This window comes from Polypterus senegalus, chromosome 3 (assembly GCF_016835505.1).
Source record: "Polypterus senegalus isolate Bchr_013 chromosome 3, ASM1683550v1, whole genome shotgun sequence".
Classification (NCBI taxonomy): Eukaryota; Metazoa; Chordata; class Cladistia; order Polypteriformes; family Polypteridae; genus Polypterus; species Polypterus senegalus.
In genome coordinates, this window is record NC_053156.1 from 109,949,090 (window position 1) to 109,976,699 (window position 27,610).

The 27,610-nt window shown below is 35.8% G+C and overlaps 1 protein-coding gene across 7 annotated transcripts in view; it reads left to right on the forward strand.

The window, feature by feature from the left end:
* LOC120525468 (nesprin-1-like) overlaps positions 1-27,610 on the forward strand; it is a 305,232-nt gene that overhangs the window by 124,511 nt on the left and 153,111 nt on the right. For 6 of the 7 annotated variants that reach the window (XM_039747791.1, XM_039747789.1, XM_039747790.1 and 3 more), the window contains exons 56-73: positions 1,841-1,996; positions 2,385-2,549; positions 3,505-3,677; positions 4,498-4,651; positions 7,399-7,542; positions 8,392-8,556; positions 9,850-10,167; positions 10,359-10,514; positions 11,348-11,518; positions 12,707-13,033; positions 14,833-14,985; positions 15,664-15,831; positions 15,983-16,159; positions 18,147-18,293; positions 18,607-18,732; positions 20,217-20,393; positions 20,489-20,754; positions 23,857-26,017. In XM_039747791.1, the coding sequence (XP_039603725.1) occupies positions 1,841-1,996; positions 2,385-2,549; positions 3,505-3,677; positions 4,498-4,651; positions 7,399-7,542; positions 8,392-8,556; positions 9,850-10,167; positions 10,359-10,514; positions 11,348-11,518; positions 12,707-13,033; positions 14,833-14,985; positions 15,664-15,831; positions 15,983-16,159; positions 18,147-18,293; positions 18,607-18,732; positions 20,217-20,393; positions 20,489-20,754; positions 23,857-26,017 (5,304 nt within the window). The remainder of the gene's footprint in view (positions 1-1,840; positions 1,997-2,384; positions 2,550-3,504; positions 3,678-4,497; positions 4,652-7,398; positions 7,543-8,391; positions 8,557-9,849; positions 10,168-10,358; positions 10,515-11,347; positions 11,519-12,706; positions 13,034-14,832; positions 14,986-15,663; positions 15,832-15,982; positions 16,160-18,146; positions 18,294-18,606; positions 18,733-20,216; positions 20,394-20,488; positions 20,755-23,856; positions 26,018-27,610) is intronic. The other variant, XM_039747794.1, reaches the window with a different exon arrangement.

Here is a 27,610-nt window from a genome sequence, read left to right on the forward strand (position 1 = left end):
CTAACATCTTCCAGAAACTGAACTTTAGTAACAAAATCAGTTCTATTAATAATAATAAGGTGTGCTGTACCATTGTGCAATGTTAAAACCACATTGATCATATGAGCCAAATTCATAGCTGTAAATGTTGTTCATTATTTAGATTTTCTTACATATTATTGTCATTTTCACTGGTAGTTAGCAACTTTTCATCTTGTTTAGATTTGCTTTCATATAATATTGTCTTATACTATACAATCACTCTTATACTATACAATCACTATTTTTTAAGAAGAAATGTAAAACTATATATTGTAAGATCAATATTGTTTCTCTTAAGTACTCCCCATCATTAATATTGATTATTTATTTACATATAAAAATAATTAATAGATGAAAGAATTAAAAGATATGCTCTCTATTCTGAAATCTGCCATGTAAATATGCATACAGTAAAAATACCGTGAAATGAAGGCATTAATTTCAAAATTCTCAAAGCAAACGTCCATAAACCAGTGATGAATAGGCCTATTTTTTATTATTTTTTAATGATCAATGATAATACATTTTATTTATGTAGTACCATTCCCATGTTTAAAACAACTCACAAATATTGAAAATGGCAAAAACAGTAATTGAAGCTCAGAAAAATCTCAATAAATAATACAGGGTATAAACTAATTTCAAACTATTACACACCAAATAAACCAAAATAAATAAATAAATAAATAAACCATGCACCAAATAAACAAAAATTATGGATTACCACTAGAAAACAATAAACAGGGATATTAAAATGCAAAGACACTAGACCATTAACATACTGTAGTTTGCTATTAAGAGTACTGTTGAAAGAAACTGGCCAGAAGAGATAAACAGAGAGAAGAAGTAAGAAAGTCATTGCAATTTTGATTTATTTAAAAACAGATGTGTTTAAACTACTCTGTTCAAGAATTAAATCAATTCAGTTTTTTTACGGAGGTTATTGGAGGAGTCCTGCTCAACTAGCTGCATTACTGGCCTTAAGAACTCAGAAGACCTCAATTTGGTTTCTAAGTTAATAGTTCTGCACAAAACCGATAACTGAAATCCCTTAGATTAGAGATTAGATTCTCTGTATTGCCTCTAGATCTGCAATGGCCATGAAATGAATGTATCTGCTGGTATCATAAGGGTAAAACTATATCTTAAGTTAAAGTGAGAAATTTAGTTTTTGTTAAATGTTCAGATGTAAATAAAGATCGCTTCTAACAGGACTTTCTATTTTGGTTTAGCAGCAGACCCCAGTATTTGCAGAGTTGATACCACTGTTCTGATTGAAAGTTTAGTTAATACTTCCTATCGTTAGGGTTAGAAGATAGATACTATCATAAAAAAAAATTAAAGAAACAGTGAAAATTTGTTCTGGTTATTCATCATCAACACATTCACCGTTTTTATTCCTGTCCTTCAATGTATTGCATTATAACAACAGATTGCTTTGAACATCACGTTTGTTCTGTAACTCTTTTAACTCTCTGTGCTGCCTGCATTTGTCAACATTTTATTAAATATTGCTTCTGTATTTAGTCCACAATAATCCCACCATCTAACTTGCTTTATAGTGTTTTCTTACTAATAATGCTTCAGTTGGTGCAAGTACAAGTGTGTATGATTTTGTGTTTTTGAGTAATTGTTTGTTTGTTTTCCTTCTAACAATCCCCATGTGCATCTTTGGGAATTTTTATGAGTGTGTTTGTTACTGTAAATATCTTTTACAGTAAGTATGAAGAGAGAAAGCTTTGTTAGATTATTTTTATTTATGCTAGCTGGCATGCTTTTGTCTTGCTTGCTTTTGTTATAACCTGCTTGTGCTTTACAGTCAGTCCTTGAGGAAATAGCCTGTCAGGAGTTTCAGCTCAACAGGCTCAAGGAAAAAGCTCAACAACTGTGGGAAGGACAAGCTGCCGGCAAAGGCTTTGTGCATCGGGTTTCTCAGTTGTCTGCACAGTATCTAGCTTTAAGCAACCTGACTAAGGTAATCAGATAGTCATATCATTGTCATTGCTTATGACCATCTCCTGGCATTGAAACTCTTAAATTTTACCACTTAATGGCTTAATTCACCAGCAGTTCCATCTCACTTGGTCAACGTGAATGCACTGGAAGTTTTGTTTCTACGTTTGCTCTAGCTATTAGATATATTATTCAGAATAAATTGCTTATAATAGATAATATTGCATGCCATTGCTAAAAGAATCCCTTTCAAAAAAGTAAAGCCCATTATATCCCCAGTCTTTATATACTGTTAGAAAAAGAATCAATTTTAGTAGTTACACTTTGTCTTTTTAATTTTATTTTTCCACCAGCTTCATAGAGTTATTTCCCTTGTTATATAATATATTTATGATGTTTTAAATGTTTAGGAAAAGGCTTCCCGGATTGACAGAATAGTTATGGAGCACCAGCTTTTCTCTCAGGGTCTCAAGGAACTTCAGGACTGGGTTGCTGATGCCAATCAAATGCTGCAATCGTACTGTAGCCCTACAGCTGACAAAAACGTTCTTGACAGCAGAATGTTGAAACTTGAGGTATTGCATCACATTTTGTTTCCTCAGGTTGTTAAAACTAAAAGAAACATTTGATCTGCAAATAAGGTGACCTGTGAGAGACATGAAATTATCTCAAGTGTTAATGAAGTATTTATAGGATATTGTTGCTGTGGCACATTAGGTGTTTTTGTCCAACAAAGAATGACATAATAATGTATTTTATTAAAAACCCTGCCCCGAGACCATAATTGAATGTAACCAAATTATGGATATTTGTACTAGTAATTAATATTAGCAGAGCGGCTCAGTGATTACTTCTGTTGCCTTATAACCTCAGCAGCCATAGTTGGAACTCTAGCCCAGTCTCTCCCCATGTCTGCCTGGGTTCCTAACATGATTCTGTAGCTAGCCTCTCACATTCCAATGATGTTTGTGTTCCATTAATTGGCAATTCTAAATTGGCTGAATATGGTTAAGTGTAAGTGTCAGTTTGAATTTGTTTGGAGCAGATCCTCATGCAAGATTATTTCTGGTTTATTCTTGTTGCTACTTAAATAGACTCTAATCCTCATGATTAAAAAGGATTTAAAACATGAGTGAATAGATGAATGAATGGATGTAATTAAGTAAAGTAACTCCATCATTGGACGGCACAATGATTAGCACTGCTGCCTTATGAATCCAGGTTCCTTAGTTCAAATACCATTTCTGGTTGTTGTCTGTGTGAGGTTTATAAGTTATCCTTCTGGGAGGGTTTCCTCTTACAACACCAAAGATGTGTTTGGTAGGTAAATGGTGATTCTAAATTGGCCTTAAGTAGACTTGCATCCTGTACAGGACTGGTCATTACCTTGTCTCAGTGGGTTTAATAATGTTTTGTTATAGAAATAAAAATGTTGATGCAGGCTGTTTACATTTGTTACTCTGTATTTTATTTCAGAATAAAAGCTGATTAATTAAAAATTTCTGCTGTATGTTTTTCCATTGTTTTCAGGCACTTCTTGCAGCTAGACAAGAGAAAGAGATTCAGTTAAAGATGTTATTAACGCGGGGAGAGTCAGTACAACGAAACACATCCGCTGAAGGAGTTCCTGTTGTTCGAAAACAAATTCAAGATCTTAAAGATTCTTGGGACTCCCTTCTTTCAGCTTGTATACAGTGCAAAAGGTAACATTCAAATAAGTTAACTGAAAATTATAGTTGGAACAGTAGGTGGGTCTAAAGCACTGTGCCTTTAGGCTAAAATTGCTAGTTTAATCCTTCTTTAGGACTCAGTTTGTGACTTGTTAGCCGTTCTTGTGTCCCACTTTTGCAGAAAAGTCAGGTAAACAATTCTCCTATAGCTCTCCAGTTATAAAGTGCTATTGCATTGTGTTTCACTGTAGGAGGGTAATATATAGAGTGAAAGACAGAAAGGGTATGCAAATGTAGTACATATTGTTTTATTATTTTTGCTTACCCCAAAGTAGAGAGGAATAAATGCAGCCTCCATAATATCCGACTTGGAGCATTTCTTTTTAAATAGTAAAAGTGACAGTGCTAAGGGACCAGAAGATAGGATTTTCTAAAGGAAGTGTATGGCATAAGTATATTTGCCTGTAAATGGTGACATGTTGCATATTTGGTTGGACATGCAAGTAAGAATTTCACTGTATTCTGTATTCATCACAGTACTACTTTTCCAATACTGCTAGGTTCTTTTACAATTAATTTGAGAACTATAACTCATACTTATAAAGCATGTAGTATGCTTTCTATCAGTTAGTAAATATTCACATTGCCTAGTTGACTAACTTCATTTGATTTTGTTAAACTGACTGTTCAGCTTTTGGCACCCATGAGTTCTGAGTCTGTACTTAATCTTTTGTGAGCCTATTTCTTTAGTGAATATCACTTGGTTGTTACACTTTTATGTGAAAAGCATTATTCCCAAAGTGTAAACCGATCATCCTCAATTTGTTACTAAGATTGAGTTTATTTTTTATAGTCAGCTGGAAGCTTCCCTCTCCCAATGGACAAGTTATCAAGATGATGTTCGCCAGTTCGTCAGCTGGATGGACAAAGTGGAAGAGAATCTGAACAGCTCAGAAAAGCAGTATCCAGAAATGAGAGATAAAACGACAAATCTAGGGAAAGCCAAGGTTGGTTTGTACTTTGTCACATGTACAAATACAAAATGTACTTATCGTTAATGTAAATTTCCAAATAGAAAGTGGAATCACTATAGTAAGGTCTGGTTATTTTCATTCACAAATTCAGTGGATGCTTTGGGTCCACCTTGGTACATAAATTATGTGCAATCTTCAAATATAAAATTGCAAATACAATGCTATAAGCTTGGAAAATTAAAATTCATATGATGATCCCAATATTTTAATTTTTTTCATTTATTGTTTTTTTGCTCGGCAAACACCCATGACAAATTTTTCTTTGCATGTGTATTGCTTGTAAGTCTTTAGAGGCAATTAAAAATGGAGTATAGTCTTATGCCTCCTCCTTATTCCTCCTATGATTGTGTCATGCTCAGAACCTCTTACAACCCGGTAAGCTTTGTCAGGTTTGCTTAAGAAAACTGAAAGTGTGAAGTTTTGAAGTTCACCTTGAAACAGTAAGCATTTCTCACCTAGTGAATCAATGGAAACTCCTGTCAGACTTTTCATTGTAAAAAATGGCATGTTAGCATGAGTAAAAACGAGTATTTTTAAATATACTACGCCCCCTGCTCGCTTCGCTCGCCAACATCCCCCACCTCATCTGCGCTGTGCACTGTTGTGAAGAGGGGGGCTGAATGCAGCTGACAAGTCACTCCTCCAAAACCCCTCTTAAATGGTGATTCAATGGGAAACAAATCCAGTTTTTTTTAACCTCCTCTTTGCTCTTTGATCTGCACCTTGTGAGGCACTTTGCACGTTTAAAAGCCTGTACAGAAGCTGTCCTTTTGTCTTACTGCCTTGCCACTCTTCTCCTCCAGACATCCTCAAACACTACTCAATCTTTTTTCTCTGTTCCATTATTTCACCTAGTAATATTTTAAGTTTGATTGTGCTAATGTGATCTTTACTATCATTTTTTTGATACTTTCGAATGTTCCTACTTCCATTATGTCTAACCTGCTCTGCATGTGTATCATGCCAACATTTTTGAATTCTTTATGACGTTCCACTTTGTCTTTTTCCGGCCCCAAGCGTGGTTAAATCTCTTGGCACAGTCTTCGTGGGACGGTCTGATTATTACTTTCCTTATTTTCAGAATTTGCACATACAGTAGATGATTTTTGCTCTTTTTTGCTTTCATTTTTGCATTCTTTTCTCTCCAACGCTTTTGGGTCTCTTTTCAACACGTTGCTCTTTGTTCTTAGCCTAATCGTTGACGTGTCATCTAGAACGTATCAAATTTTTAAGAGCTGAGATCACAGGAAGTGTGTCTTCCAAAAGCATTCCAACAACTGAGAGGTTAGATGACCGTGGTCTTGTTTGAAAATGGTTGTAAGTAGGGCATGACTTACAAAAGTCACTGTCTCACGGGACTTGCTTCCAAAGGTAGTAAGTATGATGTGACTTGACCGTCCCACAGGACGTGAAAGTGTCTCTCTTCAAATGATCTCTCTTCACGTCTCATTGTCTTGTCCCAAGATATTTTTTTTTATAATAGAGAGATATTAAATTGAGATTTATTTCTTTGTACTTTTAAAAAAAGTTTAAAAGTAGATTATTTAAAAAATAAACTGCTTTAGTTATGTATTATGCATAGCCTGAAGAATTTAGTTTACCTATTTTCTATTAACTTACACAGTCAAGTGCATTTGTTTTACAAAAGGCAGAACACCACAGGGGTAATAGAAATAACAAGAGAGTCATGCTGTTTGTATTTATTTAGAAACAAGTCTCTTCTAACCTAAGAATGAAAAAGGTTATTATCTGAGCTTGAAATTCACAAAATGTAACTCAAGCACTAGTCATATTTACATAGTATTTGCTCAGGATCATTAAGAGAACTGCCTTTTTTTTAAACAAATTTACTTTTTTGGTAAATTTTGAGGCTTTTGTTTTCACGTTGTGACCCAGGCTTCATTCACATCCATTATAACATGCAACAGCAGGCTAGGTATTTTTTTAAATTTGTTAAAAATGCTTCACTTGGAATGTAGTTTCATGTGACAAGTTAACATATACCAGGATTGTGAAGAAAAAAATTGACTTGAAAAATTCCAAAGTTATCCTTTAACATACAATATTTGTTATAGAGTGATCATCATTTAAATTTTGTGCTGAGGGATTGAGTGCATATGTAGAGTAACTGAATGATATTATTTATATATTAGCTATATATTAGCATTGACATTTTGCGGGAATTGTCATATGTCTATTGCTTTTCATATTGTTCTGCCAGTTTTCTTTATTATTCTGTTTTTTGGACAATAAAAGGAAACCATTTAACTTTACAATATTGTACATTTAATACAGTTTGTCACTGTTCTTTTAATACATACCAAAATACCCACTTTTCAACTTAAAACATTTCGTATTGCATGTACTGTATGTACTTCATTAATGATGTAAGGTTTCTAAACCTCACATCCTAATGAACTTTCTTCTCTTTGATGGACATGCAGATACACATCAGTGGTCACCTATATTTTAAGAGAGATGCTATAGTAGAAATTAGAATAAAAAATGTGTTTTCTCCAATGCTTTGAAAATTACTGTAGTGTTCATAAATGAGGGAAGAATCATGGTGTCTTCTGAATTCAGAAAGCGTTGAGCTGCCTTCATAGAAAGCATAGAGATGTCTTTTGGTAACGTTTGAATGGATTCAAATAAATTATGCAACAAAAACAGTCAAAACTGAAAGTATTAAGTTAATAACCAAATATATATTTTTTTTATAGTTGCTTCATGAGGAAGTATTAAGCCACAAAAGTCTGTTGGAGACCATTACTGTGAAAGGCTCTGGTATGGCAGAACATTATGTGACTCAGCTAGAGATCCAAGAGCTTCAAGAACGCTATTCCACTCTCAAGGAAAAGGCGAAGGTGCAAAGAATAATGATGATTTCTTTAGGTTTTTTTTTTTTTAATTTACTGATAGAGGCTGATATTTATTAACCGACTCATATAGTTGGATCTCATATGTGAAGATCAGTGGTACCTTAAAGCAGTTGCTAATTTTTATTTATATTACTACATAATGAAATATCTGACTTTGTATATTTATATTTATTTGATTTTGATTGCAAATGCAATCTTGGTCATCTCATTTATGGCAGGTTTTCATTGTATTCATTGTCTTAATCAAAGGAATTAATCTGGATAATCAAGTTGACTCTTGCAGATGTGCTGTGAAGTCTTCTGAAAAGAAATGAAAAGCTTAAAATTATTTGTTATAAAAATTCCTGTTGTCTTATTTTTGCTTAAAACAGAACCCATGGTTTAATGTTATGAATGTGAATACTAAAATCCCCTTATTCCTGAAATTGAATGGATAATTAGTGTTCACATCATATTAAGGTGTTGTGTTATAAAAGCAAAATGACAAATGTTTGTGACATGAAATTACCTACCACAAAGGTGTTTTATACTTAAATTGCATTCCAGCTAATTGGCAATAGACATTGTTAGAAGTTTTTTATTTTTTAATAATACTGTGACGAAATGTTTGTCCAGCTTAATGTATTAAATTAATTCATTATGATTATCTATACACACTGCAGTATGGTGCCACATAGTCAAACTGGCTGCATCTGTTTTTATGAAATGTTATATTAAGATGTATAGTTTTTTTCAACCATATTTCATGTAATTTGCTAATTTTTAAATAACATTGTGAAATTTCAGGTCATGTTAAGAATTTACATTTTCACCATTACTGAATTGCATTTTTAGGCATCAGTAACAAAAGCTGAAGAGCTAGTCTTGGCTCACCAGGAATACCAAAGAGGTCTTCGCATGTTTGAGGACTGGCTAGAACAAGAACAAGAGAAACTAAGCTGCTTTTCACATACTGAAGGGGATGTGGAGACTTTAGAAAATACACTGAGAGAGCTGCAGGTAAAATCGTTCTTAAACAGCTACCATATGCTGAAAGTTTAGAATGAAATACTGTATTTATCTGCTTCTTAATATAGTCAAATGTTTAGCTACTAAATCACAAGCTACTTTTTCACTTCTTAATATCATTTGCATCTTTGTCTTCATCTATCTGTCTGTCTCTCTGTCTGTCTGTCTGTCTATGGTAATTATTTAACATTGACTAACTTATCCACCTCTGGTAATCCAGATGCTTGACTAGAATGAATACAAAATTTTATATATATATATATATATATATATATATATATATATATATATATATAATTTCCTGTCAAAATGCAATTCTCATTTATAGACTCAAAACACTTGTGTGTTGTTCTGCATTTTGTTCAAAAACAGATCGGTCATACAGATGGACAGATAGACAGGGAAAAATATAGTAGAGCATTGTAATATTTATAATAATAATAATAATATTTTATTTTAATGCATCTTTGAAACACAGAGGAAATATAACAGATTTATTTTTGCTTACTTTATATAGATATATTGAAATCTGTACCATGGTGTTAATGTTATCTGTAAGAATGTAGAATCCATGCTTTTAATTGTTACTTGCTTAACAAAATGCATTTCTTTCATGTTAAAAGACATACCAAATTGCAAACCTATCAAGTCGCAAAGATATCAGATCTCAGCTGCAGAGGTTAGGATATCAAATTGTTTGCCCATATTTAGGTTGAACATTTCTCTTCATTTTTACATTCACGCCACAGTGATTAAAGCATTAAATTCAAAACATGAAGTTTCCAAGTACTTGATGACACAACAAACTAGGACATTGTCATAGTGTGTAAAAAATTTTACCTTAATTTTGAGTTTGATTCTACTTATAAACATGGCTGTCCGTATGTATAGCACAATAATACAACTTCTGCTTCTCTCATGCTTAACTCATGTTTTCCTTAGAGTTGCAGCTGAACTATATTATTCTTTCATTCAAAAATAACTTGAATTATTCCAATGAAATAACATGTCCTCCACAACTGAATTTGGGACAGATTTTCACACATTTGTTTTTTCATTTTGTAGTTGATTTTGTTTATATTGTATATAAAAACACTGTAAAATGCTATAATTTACTTACCTTACCTTATCACTTAGTATGAGTCTGTTTAGGTAACCATATAAGGCAAGTCCATTTATTCAGCTCTCTTAAGAGCTATGCATCTGAATCCATCTCAAAGGAAACTAATAATTAAAGAACAACAACTTAAATTGTCAATGTTTGTGCTCATCTGCCTCTCATAGGACCTCCAGATACAATGCACAGAGGGACAGGCCCTTTTAAACATAGCTCTTGCTAATCGAGAAAAGGTTATTCCACGGGGCATTCCACAGATAGAAGATCGAGCACTGGAGACTGTAGAGCAAGAATGGGATATGTACCAGGCAAGACTCGCAGAGAGTAGAGCACATCTTAACACAACTCTTACGAGACTCCGACAAATGGAACAGAAGTTTCAACATCTTGATGAGTGGCTTAGAAACATTGAGACTAAAGCTACTATTCGGACTGGACGACGTTCTGATAGGGCCACAAAGGAGGCTCAACTGCAAATGCTAAAGGTTAGCTAATATGACGTTATAAAATAAATGTGATGGCATGGATTGTGCTGTGACCACTTGTTATCATACTGAAAGTGTGGTTAGACTTGTCTATGTGAAGCTGGAACATTTTCACAGTTTCTCTGTGGGTTTTTCTTTGATGTTTAATAGTATGTTTAATTATCTGCTCCCAAACCTTTTGTTATCTACAGGGCTGGCATGAAGAAACACTCATGTACAAAGAGGAGGTGGAAGGTGCAAGTGCCTTGGCACAACAAGTTCTAGAAGAGACCCACATTAACAGCAGAATCAGCAATCGAGCAACACAACTCACTTCCAGATATCAGGCTGTGTTGCTCCATTTGATGGTAAATATTCACTCAGTTTTTATCTAAAAGAAGGATATGCTACATACTGTAGTGTATCAATCAGTGCAGTACATGATTAAGGTACAGTATTTCAGTTATTGATTAGAATAAAGTCAGCTTTGATTGCAGCTATTCTAGTCAATTCATTTTTATACAAAGTGCACTGTAGAAGAGTAGCACACTAGTCGAGTTTGTGTAGAACCCTTTCATTGATGTATACTCTGACACATTGTCTCAATTAATTGTGATTTAATTTTACTGCATTTATTATTTGAGTCAAGCATTTTTTTGGTTTTGTTAGAACTGTAACAAATCAGTTTCTACAGTGGCAAAAACACTATACTGTCAACGGTATAGCTGAAGGTAGAGAATTGGGATGAGAAAACTAGCTAACTAGTGTGTTTTTTAGCTTTTGTGTATATCTGTCAGTCCTATATATCAGTCAGTCTTCAGCTAATGTGTCTTAAGTTCTGTAAGGACTAAGCGTTCATTGTTGATCACTCAACAGTAGCTTCAGTATAGTAATGTTTAGCTCCAAGTTGTGCTTCAGGTAAAATCCATATTGATCATAGCTATAAAAATTAATTTAATGGGCTATGCAGTATATTTTTCATACACCCTGGTTTGGATACATTATTTGGGAGCTACAACAATGTAATTATGACTGTTAGCATGACATGGTATTTAAATAATTCTAGTTTATATTGAAATTAAAATTAGAAAGCAAGATGAGCATGTTATAATAGTTTTCGTATCATAGATTATTGTTTATCTGTTGTATGTATGACACGTGAGCTTGTTTTTTTATGTCAAGATACTTTTTTTTTACAAAGGAAACAATAAAGCAGCTTGAGGAAGAAATTAGAAGTATTGAAGAAGCTCAAATAGCCTTCAGTTCCTATACAGACTGGCTTGGGGAGGCACAGAAAAATTTTAAGAATGTGGCTGTCAGTATTGATGTTGTTAATCTTATTGCAATGGAAAACAAAATGAAAAAATTGGAGGTAAAATATTTAATGCTTGCTTTTTGTCATTGTTTCTGTTGAGTTTTTGGTGGTGTAAAAGATAGCCCAGCCACAGACAGACACGACACCAGATGTCCACCACACATGGTTTATTTTACAACACAACACACAACACAATGACAGTGCACAAAACCCCACACTAAACTCAGGACTTTTCTCTCTTCAGCCACCTCCACTCCCCTCTCGCAAGCTCCGTCTTCCTCCCGACTCCGGCTCCTCGAATGGAGTGAGGCAGCCCCTGTTATCCTGCCCCGGATGTGCTCCAGGTGCTTGGTGATGACCTTACCAAGTGTGGCAGAAGTGCTGCCCTTGCACCTGGAAGCAATCCGGTCATACACAGTTCCTAGTTCGGCAGCACTTCCTGCTGTGGTGAAAGTGCTGTCCTCCAGGGCTCTAGGACTATCCAGGTACCCCCTGGTGGTGGCCCTGATGGAATACAAGGGGGGCTGCCCTCTTGCGTCCAGGGAAAGATAGTGCCCCACTCCCGGTCTGCCCTTCTTCAAGGCGTGCCATTGGGGCAGGATCCCTGGTCATCTGCTACAGTGGGCAAACTAATAAGGAAGTCCATGTGTCATAATTGGTGTATTGTCTGCATGATGAGCCTAGTTTAATTACTGCTTTATATAAGAGGCACATCTAATATTGCGAGTACTCTGAATGTTTTAAAAAATGTACAGGACGGTCAGGAAATGATTACCATATAAAAACACTGAACATTTATGTTACCAGTACTGTAGCTGTAACATTAAAAGCCACCTGCATAAAATGCCACTTTTTGTCTACATCTGTTCAGGAACATGAGGTTTGTTAAAGTATCCATTTATTCATCCATCAGTATTCAAGCATTTATTTTTTACTTTATAGTTCAAATATAGTAAAATTTCTTGATTTCTTTTTTTGAATTTTGTTTTGTTTAAACATTCAAATAGAATTAGAAATATGACTTAAATGCTGCTTTGTTTGAGAAAGTTTTGTCATAATTTGTATGTACGTAAGCATTATAAGTAAGTGTTACTGATGCTCTGTCCAGATGTGATTTCTGGCTTTTGCCCAAAGTTGTCAGGATTGATACCAGCCTCCTGTCATTCTTCAACAAGATAAAGCTAAGTTAAAAAATATCTGATGAATTGATGGGTATTTGTAAATAGTGTATGTTTTGTTATGTAGTCTTTACAGAGTGATATGGAAGTGGGGCATGGATTCTTGAAAGCTACACGAGAGAAGGCAGAAAATGCCATGACATACTTAGAGCAAGCAGAAGCTGATGAACTGCGTCAAGAAGTGGATGCTCATCTTGGCCAGCTAGATGAGTTAATGGGAGGTATTCGGACTGAGTCTAGCATGTTGGAGAAGTGCATGCACGTTTCCAAAGAATTTTTGGACAGGTACAAGATACAGGCTCAGTGGCTACTGGAAACTCGGACAATGCTTAACCCCCCTATGGAGCCCAAGGCTGAACTTTATGAAAAGAAGGCTCAGCTAGCTAAATATAAGGTAAAGACAACTTATTAAAATGTCTAAGTCATGTAGTTGAACGCCTGAAATTTGGAGTACATGGGATAAATTGAAAAAACAGTAACAGGGACAAAGCAATAACAGTTTTTTTGTTTTAAGTATACCATCCCATTTACCTTCAAAGTAGTTTGCCTGGGAGGTCTTCTCTAAGTTTGCTGTCATTTTTTAAAGCACCCTAGATAGTTGTTATGTAACAGACTGGTTAATATTTGACTTTTTTGGGATTCAAACCCAAAACGTTGAATTTGTCAGGCAGCACAGCAAAGAACTGCCAAACAGGTGACATGCAAATTCTGTTTATCCATTTTCAAACTTACCTATACATTTCAGAGCTGTGAGCACAAGATAAGAGCTAACTTTGGGCACATCGATGTCCTGCATTAGCATATAATGCAAGCATTTTTAATGTTTATTTATTAATACGTTTTAAAAATGGACATACATATCCTCTTTAATAAAATCCCTGTGTGTGTCCAGGTGTCTGTGTGTGTGTGTCTTCTGGTGAAGTGCGCATGCGTGGGGCCACATGGCACGTGTTCAGTCTCTTCCTGTGCATTCCCTGTGTGTGCAGAGAGAGAGAGAGGGAGACACACACAGGTACGTGCACGTGCACGAGAGACAGACAGACAGACACGCAGGCCCGCGTGAGAGACAGACACGCACGCACGAGACAGACACGCACATGCACGACACACTCACACACACACACACACACACACACAGGCAGGCCCACACAGGGAACAGACACGCACGCACACACACGCACGCAGGCCCGCGACAGAGACAGACTCGCAAGCACGCATGCACGCAGGCCCGCCACAGAGATAGACAGACAGACACACACACACACATAGGCGCACACATGCATTGTTGCAATGTTACTTTTCTTGGTTGTTTATTAGATTACGGATTTTTCAAATGTTAATTTTTTTTCCCTGTGCTTAAAACTCATTAAAAAAGTTGTTTTTAGCGAGCCGGTCGTAAGGCTATAGCGCAAACTCTTGCAGTGTTAGTTTTCTCTGTTGTTCAAGGTTTTCTTAGTGTTATTCAATGTTTTTACATTTAGTTTACTATTACGCTCTGCATTCAATGGTATTATTAACTATATTTGTGCTTAAAATCTTAAAAAATATATATTTACATACAGTTCATATGGTCTGGAATGGATTAATTGTATTTACATACAATCCTATGGGGGAAATGACTTTGGTTCCACCGAGGTTCCACTGTATTACTGTCCGACAAAATTACAGGCATTTTTTTACGGAAATACAAACCAGTATTACTGAGAGAGAAAATTAAAGGCACACAATACAGTGACGCATATTACAGCCACATACAAGGTCCCTTGCCATTTAATATGGACTGTTCCTACTAATGTTTATGCACTACTGTTCTAGCGCCCGTTATTGTAACGGGCTTAATGTCTAGTTTCTTCAATAAAGGGAAACAGTCACTCCTTTCCATCTTCTACTATTGAAAAGTACTGTTTCAATTGGGAGCCATGAAAAAATAGTGCTGTCATAGAATACTGTTTTTGTATAAATTGGCAGAAATAAGGTGACTGGTATCATCATTGGTGTAGTATTGAGATGGAGAAAGAATTCAGATCCAAAGAATCAATGTGGTGATGTTTTAAAAAAATGCTTACATGAAAAAGTATGCATTATTAAAAGATAGAAAAATGTAACTGTTGCCTCTACTCTGTTTAAATGCTGACTTTCTTATAAGATGCTTTTCATTACAACACATGCAAATCACAGCATTTTTTTATTCAGGGAATTCAACAGACTGTCCTGTCCCATGAATCATCTGTGAAGTCAGTAATTGAGAAGGGAGAGGCCCTGCTTGACACTGTGCGTGATGCCACAGTTAGTGAAAACATGAAAAAACTTCAGGAAGAGTATCAAGATCTTTGCAACATTGTCAGAGTAAGTGCAAGAGTTTTTATGGATGAAGCCTTGTGTCAACTCATAACCTATCTTTCACATAGACATCTCTTTTATTAATGTGCATATTCATCTTTAGGGTTAGAGGGAATTTTGTACCAAAGATGCATAGCTTTATTAGCCTCATTCACAGATTTTGCTGGCAAAAGCTATGTTTTACAAAGCAGAGATTTTCTGACCAATTTGATTTGTTATTTCAAGATTCTTTTAGACAGTGGCAGTTCTAGGATATCATCCTAGGGTAGTCATCTGGATATGTAGGGAGGGCATACACAGTACAACATAAGCTAAAACTATATTTTCGCTGATTTTTGCCTTTCACCGCCAACCCGTGGTGACACTCCTGCTTTTGGGGAAACATTTTTAAAATAAGGCTCCTTAAAAAGTGAAGCACATTTAGTATGATTTAAAGCTAATTTATTGCAAGTTATAATGATACATTGGAAGATTAGCATGTAGCAATAGTGCTAACCCTTACATTTTTAAAATATTTTTAGTAACTTATATTGACTACAATTGTTTGCATGATAAATGGTTCTTGAAATTGAGGATACAGAATCTACAAATATTAATATCTAAAAATATTAATTATGTTGGAGAGAACAACAAAGTCAGTGTTAATCTTCTTTTATATAACCTGGCATGTTTTTATTATTACAGAATCATGTACAGAATCTTGTCACCAGAGTGGCTGAACATGAACTATACAACAGTGACCTGCAGGATATAGAGAAGTGGTTGCTTCAGATGTCTAGCAGGTTGGTTGCTTCAGATTCAATGCAAAGCAACAGCCTGGAAATGGCTACACAACAACTAGCAAGACACAAAGTAAGTAAAGGTGTTTTTATGTCATCGTTTTTCCAAACAAAAGGTTATAGTATATTACATTTTTAATTATTGAGAAATATGAGTGTATAAAAAAGCAGTAAGTTTGTAATGTAGATGGATGACTGGATTATGCATAACTATTATTTTATAGGCTATTATGGAAGAGATTGCTAGCTCTGAAGACAGATTAATAAAACTTAAGGACAAAGGTGACTACATTATTGGCAGCTGTGCTGATCATCTCCAAGGAAAAATTAAACAGCAGATTCAAGCCCACCAGCAAGGAACAAGAGACAGCTACTCTGCCATCTGCAGCACTGCTCAGCGTGTAAGTGAAAGACTTGAATATCAAGGCAGTTACGGTCTGTCATTCCACCTATTAACAGAATTATGGTGTTTTTTAATTTAAGAACATCTGACATGTAAGATAATTATAAGATGAACAGATACACAAGAACATAGACTGAATATTATCAATCTTTTTTATAGAGCCATCAGCAGCCAGGTGCTTTAAAGGGTAAACAGGCTTGTAACAGAATATCTCATGTACAACCAAACATTACAAATATAAGCAAAGGAAATGGGAAATCAAGCAGTGTTTGATATCAGCAACAACTCCGGAGTATACCTGATGGATTTTAACAGCAGGCGCCAAATTCAACTTTACAAATCAAGCACTGTTACAGTATAAAGCAGGATACAGTCCAAGAGTGATAGCCAAAGTTACAGCAAGTAGTAATTTTTAAGCATATCAAAGTGAATAGCAAACTGGAAGAAATTAATTAACTCTTTTTCACTGTTCTCTGTCTCATAATAATTTATAATTTATAAAACTTTATTTTTAGCAGAAGTTCAGCAGGTTTAAAAATACAGAAAAGCTGAATAAAGGAAAAATATATGGCCAGATAATTATTTTATTAAATAACAATATAACTTTTAGATGTGTCCTAATTAGAAACAGATCAATAACAAGCAGTCAGCAGATACAGATACAAATAGTAATTGCCCTCAGTCAAGTGTAACATATCCCTCCATTACTTTATTTTCTGAGGCCACTTAAACCAAAATCAGAGCCCCAGGCATCTGGAGCCTATCATATCAGCATCATGTGTAAGACATGAATTGTCTTTGACCAGCTACCCTCCCATACACATCACACTCACAGAACACCCTGTGAAAGGTGAAAATCCGCAAAGTAAAAACCATACGTTTATATTGTTATTTTTTATATTGTCACGCTTGGGTCGCAGATTTGCACAGAAACACAGGAGGCTATAGAGACAGGGACTTTAAAACACTGCAAACAAACATTTGTCTCATTTTCAAAAGTTTAAACTGTGCTCCATGACAAGACAGAGATGACAGTTCCGTCTCACAATTAAATGAATGCAAACATATCTTCCTCTTCAAAGGAGTGCACGTCAGAAGCAGAGAATGTCAGAGAGAGAGAGACAGAGAGAGAAAAGCAAACAATCAAAAATCAATAGGTGCTTTTAAGTATGCGAAGCACTGCCCGTCAGAGCAGCCGCAAAGAAGGGAGCAATGTGAAGGTAGTCTTTCAGCATTTTTTAGAGGAGCGTCCGTATCCTCTAGGCCAGTGTGCAAACAGCCCCTTCGCTCACACTCCCTCCGTCAGGAGCAGAGAATGTCAGAGAGAGAGAGAGAGAAAAGCAAACAATCAAAAATCAATTGGTGCCCATTCGGGCTTTTAAGTATGCGAAGCACCGCGCGGGAAGCATATCGTATATCATTGAGGAGTTTTATTTAATACATAATACCTGCTCTGATTTGGTAGCTTCTTAGCCATCCGCCAAAAGCGTCCCTTGTATGAAATCAACTGGGCAAACCAACTGAAGAAGCATGTACCATAAATTAAAAGACCCATTGTCTGCAGAAATCCTCGAATGAGTGAAAAATCCGTGATATATATTTAGATATGCTTACATAAATCCGTGATGGAGTGAAGCCGCAAAAGTCGAAGCGCGATATAACGAGGGATCACTGTATTTCACTTCAGACATTTTTTCAGTTGTTTGCCATTTGACAGAACAGATGTCCATTATGTTCCATTGTATCAAACTATTTTCTTTCTTTCTGCATGAAAACATAACACAAAAAAATTTTCTCTGCCATCACTACAAACTTCATGGAGCACAGTAAATAACATATAAAAAAATTATAATGCATTTTTTCCTTCTTCTAAAATTAGTTCAATAGAAAAGCACAGTAAATGGACCTTTTGAGTCTTGTTGCTTTATAACATACTCTATATTACAAGTGTGTGTCTCTATTACTGGATAATTTGTTTTTTGTAGATATACCAGGGACTTGACAAGGAACTTCAGAAACATGTTAGCCATCAGGACACATTACAACAGTGCCAAGTTTGGCTATCTACAGTACGTCAGGAGCTTCTCCTCCACACTCAAGCACCGTTTTGCCTTCAAGATGCATGGAAACAGGTATGTTTCAGCATAAAATTGTGATAACAAACATCATTTAAAATATCAAATGGGACTTCAGTTTGAATTGATAACTGTGACATTTTACAAAATGTTTAAAAACAGGCAGAATACAAGTTGTACTGAAGATTCTGTTTATATTGTTATATTCTCTAAAATCATAATCATAATCATGCTTTTTTATAAGTTGGCCAAATGTCATAAGAGGTAGCATACATTAATTTCAGTAATTTTTGTCTTTAGTCAGACTCTTAACAATTTAAATAAGATATTGTAATTTTGTGAATTTTCAAAGTGGCTTTACATCTTTCAGGTGAAACATTACCGAGCGCTGCAAGAACAAGCCAGCACTTACTTGGACCTGGTTTGCTCGATGTGTGATCTCTCAGATGAAGATGTCAGAAAGACAGCAGCAGACATTCAGCAAATTAAACAAATGGTAATTTAATGTAAAAAATATGTTGTTTTTTGTTACCTCTTACAGTTTCCTTCTGTATATAACATGTTATTGAAGAAATAATAGTATGATCCGATTAACGTTTAATCAGTTTTGCATTTTTTACTACATTTTTTACATGTTGTATTCAAATATAATTCTAAGGAAATGAACAAGGGTAAATTAAATCAAATTTAAATCAAAAAGTAAAGGTGATTTGAAAATTATGTAATACCCACAATGGATAGGAGCTGACACAATGCAACATGTATGTGATAGCTTATGTGTAGTTCCAACATGCACATTAGTCTAAGTATTATGTTCATGGACTTATTAGTGAGATTGTTTTGAGCAGAGAGAGTGAAACCTGTTGAAATTCATCAAAGCATTTTGGCTCAGTAAGGAAGTGAAAACAATGTGGCTCAATTAAAAGATTTTGAATGAGTAGAAAGTTTTAAAGTGGAAAGAACAAGTGTAATTGATGAAGCTCAATCTGGTCAGCCATCAACATTGCACAGACCTCATCATGGCGAGAGCCTTCATCAGGGAAGACCAGCAGATTACATTGTCCACTGTTGCAACACATGTGAATATCATATATCGATCTGCACATAACATAGTGCATGGTGACTTGGGGTAGCACAAAATTTGTGTAACATCAGTACCCAAATAGCTGACAGATCTGCATAAGCAAAAGCGTGCAGAGATTGTGACCCAATTCCTGAAATGTCACAAAGAAGATCTGTGAGTTTGGAGTGGATTGCCACTGGAAAAGAGACAGAGTATGCAGTGGAAAAAACAGTGTTCCCCAGTGAAGTAAAAATTCTAACAACAGCCTTCCCATCAAGAAAATCACGATGACCTACCTTTAAGGACATGAAGGGTCCTATTCTGGCACATTTTCAGGAATACAGCCAATCAGTATCTAGTGCAACGTATATTGCTATGTTTCCAAAGAATATGAAACCAATAATTTGCAGCAAAAGAAGAGGAATGCTGTCAAATACAGTCTTGCTGCTCCGTGACAACGCAGCTACAACAATGGAGGCAAAACAGCAGCTGCAGTTTGAACGTCTTCCACGTTCCCCCTTACAGCCCTGATCTAACATCATGTGACTATCACATCTTTGGTATACTTAAAGAGGCACAACAAGGTTACAGATTCACCTTTGAAAATGAGGTTAAAGATGCAGTACAAACCTGGATTCAGGAGCAGCCAAAAAACATGCTGTTCCGGGGAATGAAGAAGTTAGTGAAAGGACACAAGTGCATCAGCCTGTAGAGAGACTATGTGTAGAAGTGATATAACTGTTATGTACATTTTCTCACAGTTACCAGTATTAAAAGGTTAGCCGCCTTTACTTTTTGATACTTCCTTGTGTTATGTATTGTAGGTCTGTGACTTGGAAAAACAAGGGAAGTATAATATTCCAGTGACAGAAAGAAATCAATGGAGTGTTTATTACTCTTTTTTTTTATAACTTAAGGTTGATGAAAGGATGGCTAGAGCTCAGGAACTTGCAAAAGGCTGGCAAGATATTAAGCAACAGAAAGCTGAACTCACCAGCCACTTTCAAGATGTGGAACAGCAACTTCAGAGTCTGAGTAGGAGACCAGCAGAACTGGAGCTCAAAATTGCACACAATATGCTTCTTCAGGTTCAGGTACAGAGTCAAATGTGTTATTTCAGACTAATGATTACCTATGAGTAGAAGTCCCAGTACATAAATCTCTTCTATGTAATTTACTCTTTCTGTAGGAGTTCAGCCAGAATCTACAATCCAAGCAAGCAATTATCACCCAGATGACGGAAAGCGTGAATAGACTGGCTAATGGACAGGAGTCTTCAGAGCACAGGGAGATAAGTCAACTGAGCAACTGGTGGCTAGAGCTGTGCAATCAAGTCAATAAGTTGCTCTCACAAAGAGAGTGCGATCTCCAGAGATCCAGGGACTACCATGACCGCATTAGTGCAGTTGAAGCCCTTTTTGACAGTGTGTCCAAAGAGTGGGATAATTTAATCAGGTATATAAGACAATGTACCCTGTGATCTAAGGTTAGAATAAGGTCACTGTCAGGAGAGTTATCGAGCTGTAAAAACTGGCTAACCTGGGTGAATCTGAAAACAGCTGTTAAACTGCTAGAGAAAGAAAGTGTACAGATGTACACTATTGTTTTAGTTTTTCCCTTTGAGCTATATAGAAAGTATATTATAAACTAAACCTTACAGTTGTGTGTTCAGCAGCATCACCACCTCATAATATTTACAGTAGATGCCAGATTTGAATCTCAACTTGCAGTGTTTTGTGTGGAATATGTATTCAACATTTTATTGTTGGATACATGCAGCCACATGCATACTTCATTATATGGCTGTTGTGAGAGTGAGATTACAAAACTCAAAAAAGGTGCCAAAACACAAAGTAAACTTGGCCCTGAAACTGAAATTTAGGCTTGCTGCCTGCATCCTTAAAAAGGCCCTGTCTCTTCAGTCCTTAAACCACTAACCCAAAGAACAAAAACTTATTCTTAGTAATTATAAAGGTTATTCACAAGTGATTTCGAACATAGGCAAAATGCACAAAGTTGGTTCAAAAAAGGCAACGCAACAAAATAGTCAAAGTCTAAAATCCAGTAGCAAACGTTGATAGGATAGACAGTCATCATTTCAGAAATTATATTTTCGGACTCAGGAAGGTCTAAAACGTGAAGATTCATTCGAATCTTGAGGTCAAATTTTTTCATGATTCCTATCATTTCTCTGTACGGTGTATACAAGAAAGTAAAAATAACCAGGAGTAGTGAAGTCAAGTAAAAATTTATTTACAGAGCACATTTGAGGCCACAGAAGTGGTTTCGAAAGTGCTGTACATGACAATCAAAGATTGATAAATAAAAAATTAATAAAAAGAAGTAAATAAAAGCAGTAAATAATTGTCAAATAACAATTAGCAGCACATAAAAACACATCATGAGTGAATAAAAGCAAGGAAAAATAAAAGTGTTTTCAGCAAAGATTAAAAAATAGGCAGGGTTGGAGCTACTCTTATCTAAAGTGTTAAGCTATTCCAGAGCCAAGGAGTATTCACCGCAAAAGCATAATCACCCTATTTCTTTTGACTTGATCGTTGTAGGGCCAGTAGTAACTGGTCAGGTGATCTTAGGGAGCGAGAAAGGGCATAAGAGTCATGGAGTACAGACAGTTACATGACCTAATTAAGAGCCTTGCAGCAGAGTTTTGGACCAACTGCAGGTGAGAACAAAGACTTTAACTGACACGACTGTACATTGAATTACTGTAGTCAAGACAGGATGAAACAAGAACATGAAGAACTTTTTCCAAATCAGCAAAACAAAGAAAAGGTTTGATTTTTGAAATTATTCTTAACTGGAAAAAGCACCTTCTTACAACAGAGTTTATCTCCTTATCCAAATTTAAGACTATTGTCTAGGATGATGCCCAGACTTTTTACAGATGTTTTGCAATACTTTGGTAATGGGCTTAGGTTAGTGACAGGTGTACCAGATGCACTGAATGGACTTAACAGCACTATCTCAGTTTTACTTTGATTTAAGTCAAGAAAATTTTATGACGTCCAGCACTTGCATCATCCAGGCAAGTCAAAAGAAATCCCAGGGGGTTGTTTCTAAACAGTAGATAAATTTAGGTGTCATCTGCTAAACAGTGGAAAAATACAATATGTTTAAGGAAAACAGACTCAAGAAAAAGCATGTATAATGAAGAAAGAATTGGCCCAAGTATAGAACCTTGTGAGATCCCATATTTTCACAAAAATATGAGCAAAACCAATTTAGAGCAGTACCTAGAATGCCAACTACATTCTTTAGATGATACAGAAAAATGTTGTGCTCAATAGTGACAAAAGCTGCAGTCAAATCTAAAAGTGCAAATAAAGTAGATAACCTAGAATCAACGGACAATAAAATATCATTAAGAACTTTTAAAAGAGTTGTTTCAATACTGTGATGTTGTTTAAAACCAAACTGAAAAATTTCATGTATGTAATTATCCTGTAAAAATGTTTGTAATTGATCATAAAAGGAGTTATTGGTCTAAAATTTAACAGTACAGTATGATCAAGGTTTGGATTTTTAAAGAGAGGACACACCACAGCATGTTTTCAGGGAGATAATATTAATACTTATAATAGATGGCCCAAGAGTTTCAAAGACCTCCTTTAACAATTGTGTAAGAATTATATCAGAGGAACAGGTTGTGGACTTGAGAAGGGTGTCCAACTCGGACAAAGCTGGAAGAGAGACAAGTACAAATTTATTTAAAAACATAGAACACCTAAGGCAGTTAAGTTCATCATAGGAGAGTGGTGGAAAACTACATCTGATTTTATTGACTTTATCCACAAAGAATTTAAAAACTTTTCACACATGGAGATTTACAATTTAGAGCAAACAGAAGTAGGCGGATTTCTAGCAGCATTTATGACATTAAATATATCAAATGAAATATATAGTCATCAAAATACAAAGTATATCAAAGCTGAGCCCAAGGACCTGAGCATTGAAAAAAAACATAATATCAGTTCTGTGTACAAGCATCCTTGTGTCTGCTGTGACGTAAAATCTCGTATTATGAATTCCAGTCCATAAAAGTAAAAATAGGCCTCAATTTAGGAAAGCATTGGGAAAGGCCCTATAAACCCCTGCCTACAAAGAAGCCAAACAACAATAACAACCATAATCTTTTTAACAAACTTTGTTTAATAAAAAGTCAAAAATAAATAAGTAAGCAGTTTAGCCAAAAGCAATAACCAAATACATAATCCAAAGGTTAAAGCAAATAAATTAAAAAAAACCAAAGACAGCAAAAGAAAAGAGTCTGAGAAACAGGCTTTACCGGAATGCGCTCAAGAGGGAGAGTGCAAGGCAAGAGAGGTTCCAGACACTGAAGGATACTAAGGAAAGGTGCTGAATATACATGTAGAGCAAGAGATATCAAATATTGTTAAATTTGACATGTAACATGGCTAGTTTATAATTAAATGCCCATATAAAGCCTTCAGTTTTGTGCAAGTGGTTATAAAACTACATTCATTTTTATTCAATTTTTGTATTGCTGGTAACTCATTTCTTTTCTCTTGTTAATAGAACTGATGCTGAAAGTACTGAGGAGCATCTAGAAGCTTTGCAAAAGCTTGCAGCAACTCTTGAAGACCAAAGATATACCCTTGAGGATTTGAAGGATCATAAGCAAAAAGTGATAGACCGATTGAATTTAGATGAAAAGGAACTGGTGAAAGAACAGACGGGCCACTTTGAACAGCGCTGGATGCACTTAGAAAGTCTTATTGAGAAAAAAATCCAAGACTCTGTAACTACCCTGGAGGAGATGAGTCAGGTAATAGCAAGGTTGAAGGATGCTCGGGAATGGGCAGAGGAGCAGCAGCCAGCATTAAGTGAAGCTATGAAGCTAAGTCCTCCTCCTGAACTGGCTCAGAGTTTTTTGTTTGATCACCTAAGTATCTGCAGTGAGCTGGAATCAAAGCAAATGCTATTAGCTACAGCAGTAACTGATGCAGACAAAGTTATGACTCACCTCGGCCTAAATGAAAGACAGCAACTGCAGAAGCTGATGACTCAAGTGCAGGGTGAAATAGACAGTCTAAAAGAAATGGTCAATCAAAGAAGGAAGTATCTAAGCAAAGCCTTCTCAGAAAAGACGCAATTCCTTCTGGCCACACACCAGGCTATTAATTGGATTCAGCAAAATGAAAGGAAAGCCATTTCAGATGAGCACATTGCCCTCTTGCCTGAAGATCTGACCAAGCAAATTAAGACTTGCAGAAGTGTTCAGAGCAGTTTGAAGGCTTATCAGGGTGAGCTTACATCACTCTGGTCACAGGGTAGAGGATTAATGAAAGATGCAACAGAAGATGAAAAAGAAGAAGTGCTGAGTAAACTCCAGGAGCTGCAGAATGTTTATGAAACTGCTTTACAGAGGTGTACACAGAGACTACAGGAGCTTGAAAAAGTGCTGGTTTCGAGAAAATATTTTAAAGTGGATTTGGACAAAACAAGTCAATGGCTTAAGCAAGCGGATATTGTCACCTTCCCAGAAATTAACCTTATGAACGGAGACCCAGAGCTCCAATCTCAGCTTTCTAAATACCAGCACGTATTAGATCAGGCAACAGAATATGAAAATCTTCTTCTTATTGTTCAGAGAACTGGTCAGGAGATTCTGCCATCTCTCAATGAAGTTGATCATGCATATTTAGATGAAAAGCTAAATGCCCTCCCTCAACAATTTAACCATGTCTTGGCCTTAGCTAAAGAAAAAAGGGAGAAAATTCAGCAAGTTATTCTTGACCGTAAAGAGTATTCATCCTTCATTGAAGTTACAAGGAAAGCTTTACAGGAACTAGAAGAGCAGAGTAATAACATGAGCAAAACTCCTGTTGGTCTTGAATCCACTGCTCTTCTAAACCTAAAAGATGATTACCAAGCTCTTCTCAATGAGATTTCTGGCCTAGGATCAGCTATTAGTGAACTCAATCAAAAGAAAGAGACTTTCCGTAGCACTGGACAGCCCTGGTTACCAGAAGAAATGGTTCAACTTGTGAGTCTTTACAGTGGCTTGAAGAGGCAAATTGAGCAGAAACTCAGTGATTTAGATGACACATTAGAATCCTTCAGAGAATATGAATTCATGATTCAACAACTTAAAAACAAGTTGAAAGCTATAAAAGAAGAAATGGGTAAAGTAAATGAGGAAACTCTTCCCGCTGAGGATAAGCTCAAAAAGTATCATACATTGGCAGGCAATGCTCAGGATGCCAGCTCTGTACTAAAATGTATTGTTGAGCAATTGGAACACCTGTCTCCTCATGTTGACTCTGAATCATACCAGTCCTCTAGCAGACAGATTATTGCATGGCAGGAAGAACTTAAGGTGTTACATACCAAAGTAGCAGAAAGAATGGAGGAAAGTGAAAGCAGGTTTGTGCAAAGTAAAGACTTTCAGACCGAGATTTGTCGTAGCCTGGAATGGCTTCAGCAAATTAGGAATGATCAGACTAGTTTACAAGGCTTCGATATTAAAATTCAAAGCATCCAAGAGGAAATTCGAAAGCAGCAGATTCTGCAAGAGGAGGTGCAGTCAAGGCTTCGCATAATGGCAGCCTTAAGCAATAAAGAAAAGCAGAAGTATACTGATGCCAAAGAGCTTGTTCCTGCTGTCTTAGAAGCCACACTACAAGAGTTAGCCAACTTAGAAACCGAGGTCCGGAATATTTTGAGCACTAAACAGGTGATTTGAATTCTTATTTCTTTTTTTATAATATATCATCTGTTCTTTCCTTAAATCCCTATTAGTTTTCTTCAGATAATCTACTATATAATAAAGCACTAAGGTCTGTGTCTCCAGTCCCTTGGAACAATCTGATTGGCTTTGGTGTGATTGGTTAGTTTTTCTTTGGTGATGAGAAGAAAGAAGAAGTACGAATGTGTGACGCATGAGGAGGCGTAAAGGCCCACGTCTTTAAGGAAAGTATAAAATCAGACAGAAGGTGAGAAAGGTGCCTCAAACATAATGAAAGAGTCTGAGAAGCAGGATTTACAGGAACATACTCAAGAAAAAGAGCACTGTAGAATAGAGTTTCGGGCACATATGAATGCAGAGGAAATGTGCTGAAGGTTCACGTAGGGCAACAGTGGCTAGTGTAATAAAAACGTTTAAATATAATGTAAGTTGGATATGCCCATTTTCTCTTAAATTTGAATGTCTGGTGGTTGTTTCATGTTACTGCTTTATTTATGGCTTTAATCTCAGAATCAAAAATATAAATATACCCTTCACTGTATTAACTTTAGCATGGTTAGTGCTGCTTCTTAGTGATGGACAGTTCACGGGCAGATTGATTCTTGATCAATTATGATCCTGTTGAGACTAAATTGAATCATTAATTGCAAATGAGAACTAAGTCACTGAAGGTTCTTTTGTTTATCATACAAGTATATTGTAATACTGTAACATCACACCAACACAGATTATGTTAATATTAAAATGTTTTCATAAAGTTCGTTATTGAAATTACTTTCAACAAAATATCGAAACATGATATTCAACTAATATATTTTTGTTCTTTTTCAACCTTACACTGTTCATATAGATTCTAATATAGGCTTTTTTATGGTGTAATGACTGCATACAGTATATCTTTCACTGATTCTTTCTAGCTTGAAACTGAATAATTGCTTGCAAATGAGCCATGCAATTCTTGTTCATTTGATTCTCAAATGGAATCAAACTCGTTACACTCAATTAGTTTACAGACAACACATCAAACCCCAAAACAAAAGCATTAGTAGCAGTCAAGAGGTTTGTTAACACATTGAGACTAAATGCAACTAAGGATATTTCCAAAGTTGAATAATTATTTTATTTTAATTAAGCATTTTTCACTATGTTGTCTTGCTCATGCCCCCACCATTTAATGTATGATTTAACATTCACCTTGGCAGGTATATGAAATATTTCATTAAATATTTATTATCATCAAAGGGGAAATCAAAAGATTTATTACCTGGTAGCAGCCAGAATGTGCTTGATGTATCAAAAGAATCACATGAATCGATTCACTTAATCAAATTAGTAAAGTGAATGATAGTACCCAACACTAAGCTCCATGAGGCACCATCTAAATCGCAGTCCAGTTACTAATTGTGGAGTTTGTGCATTCTCACTCCATCTGCATGGATTTTCAGCATGTAATACAGTTTTCCTCCCACACCCCAACACCATGCAGGTTAACTTAATGAGTGATTCTGAGCTGTCCAGTCTTTATGTGGGTGAGCATGAGAGTGTGTCTTGTACAATGGTGGCGTGGGCTGGGATGACTGC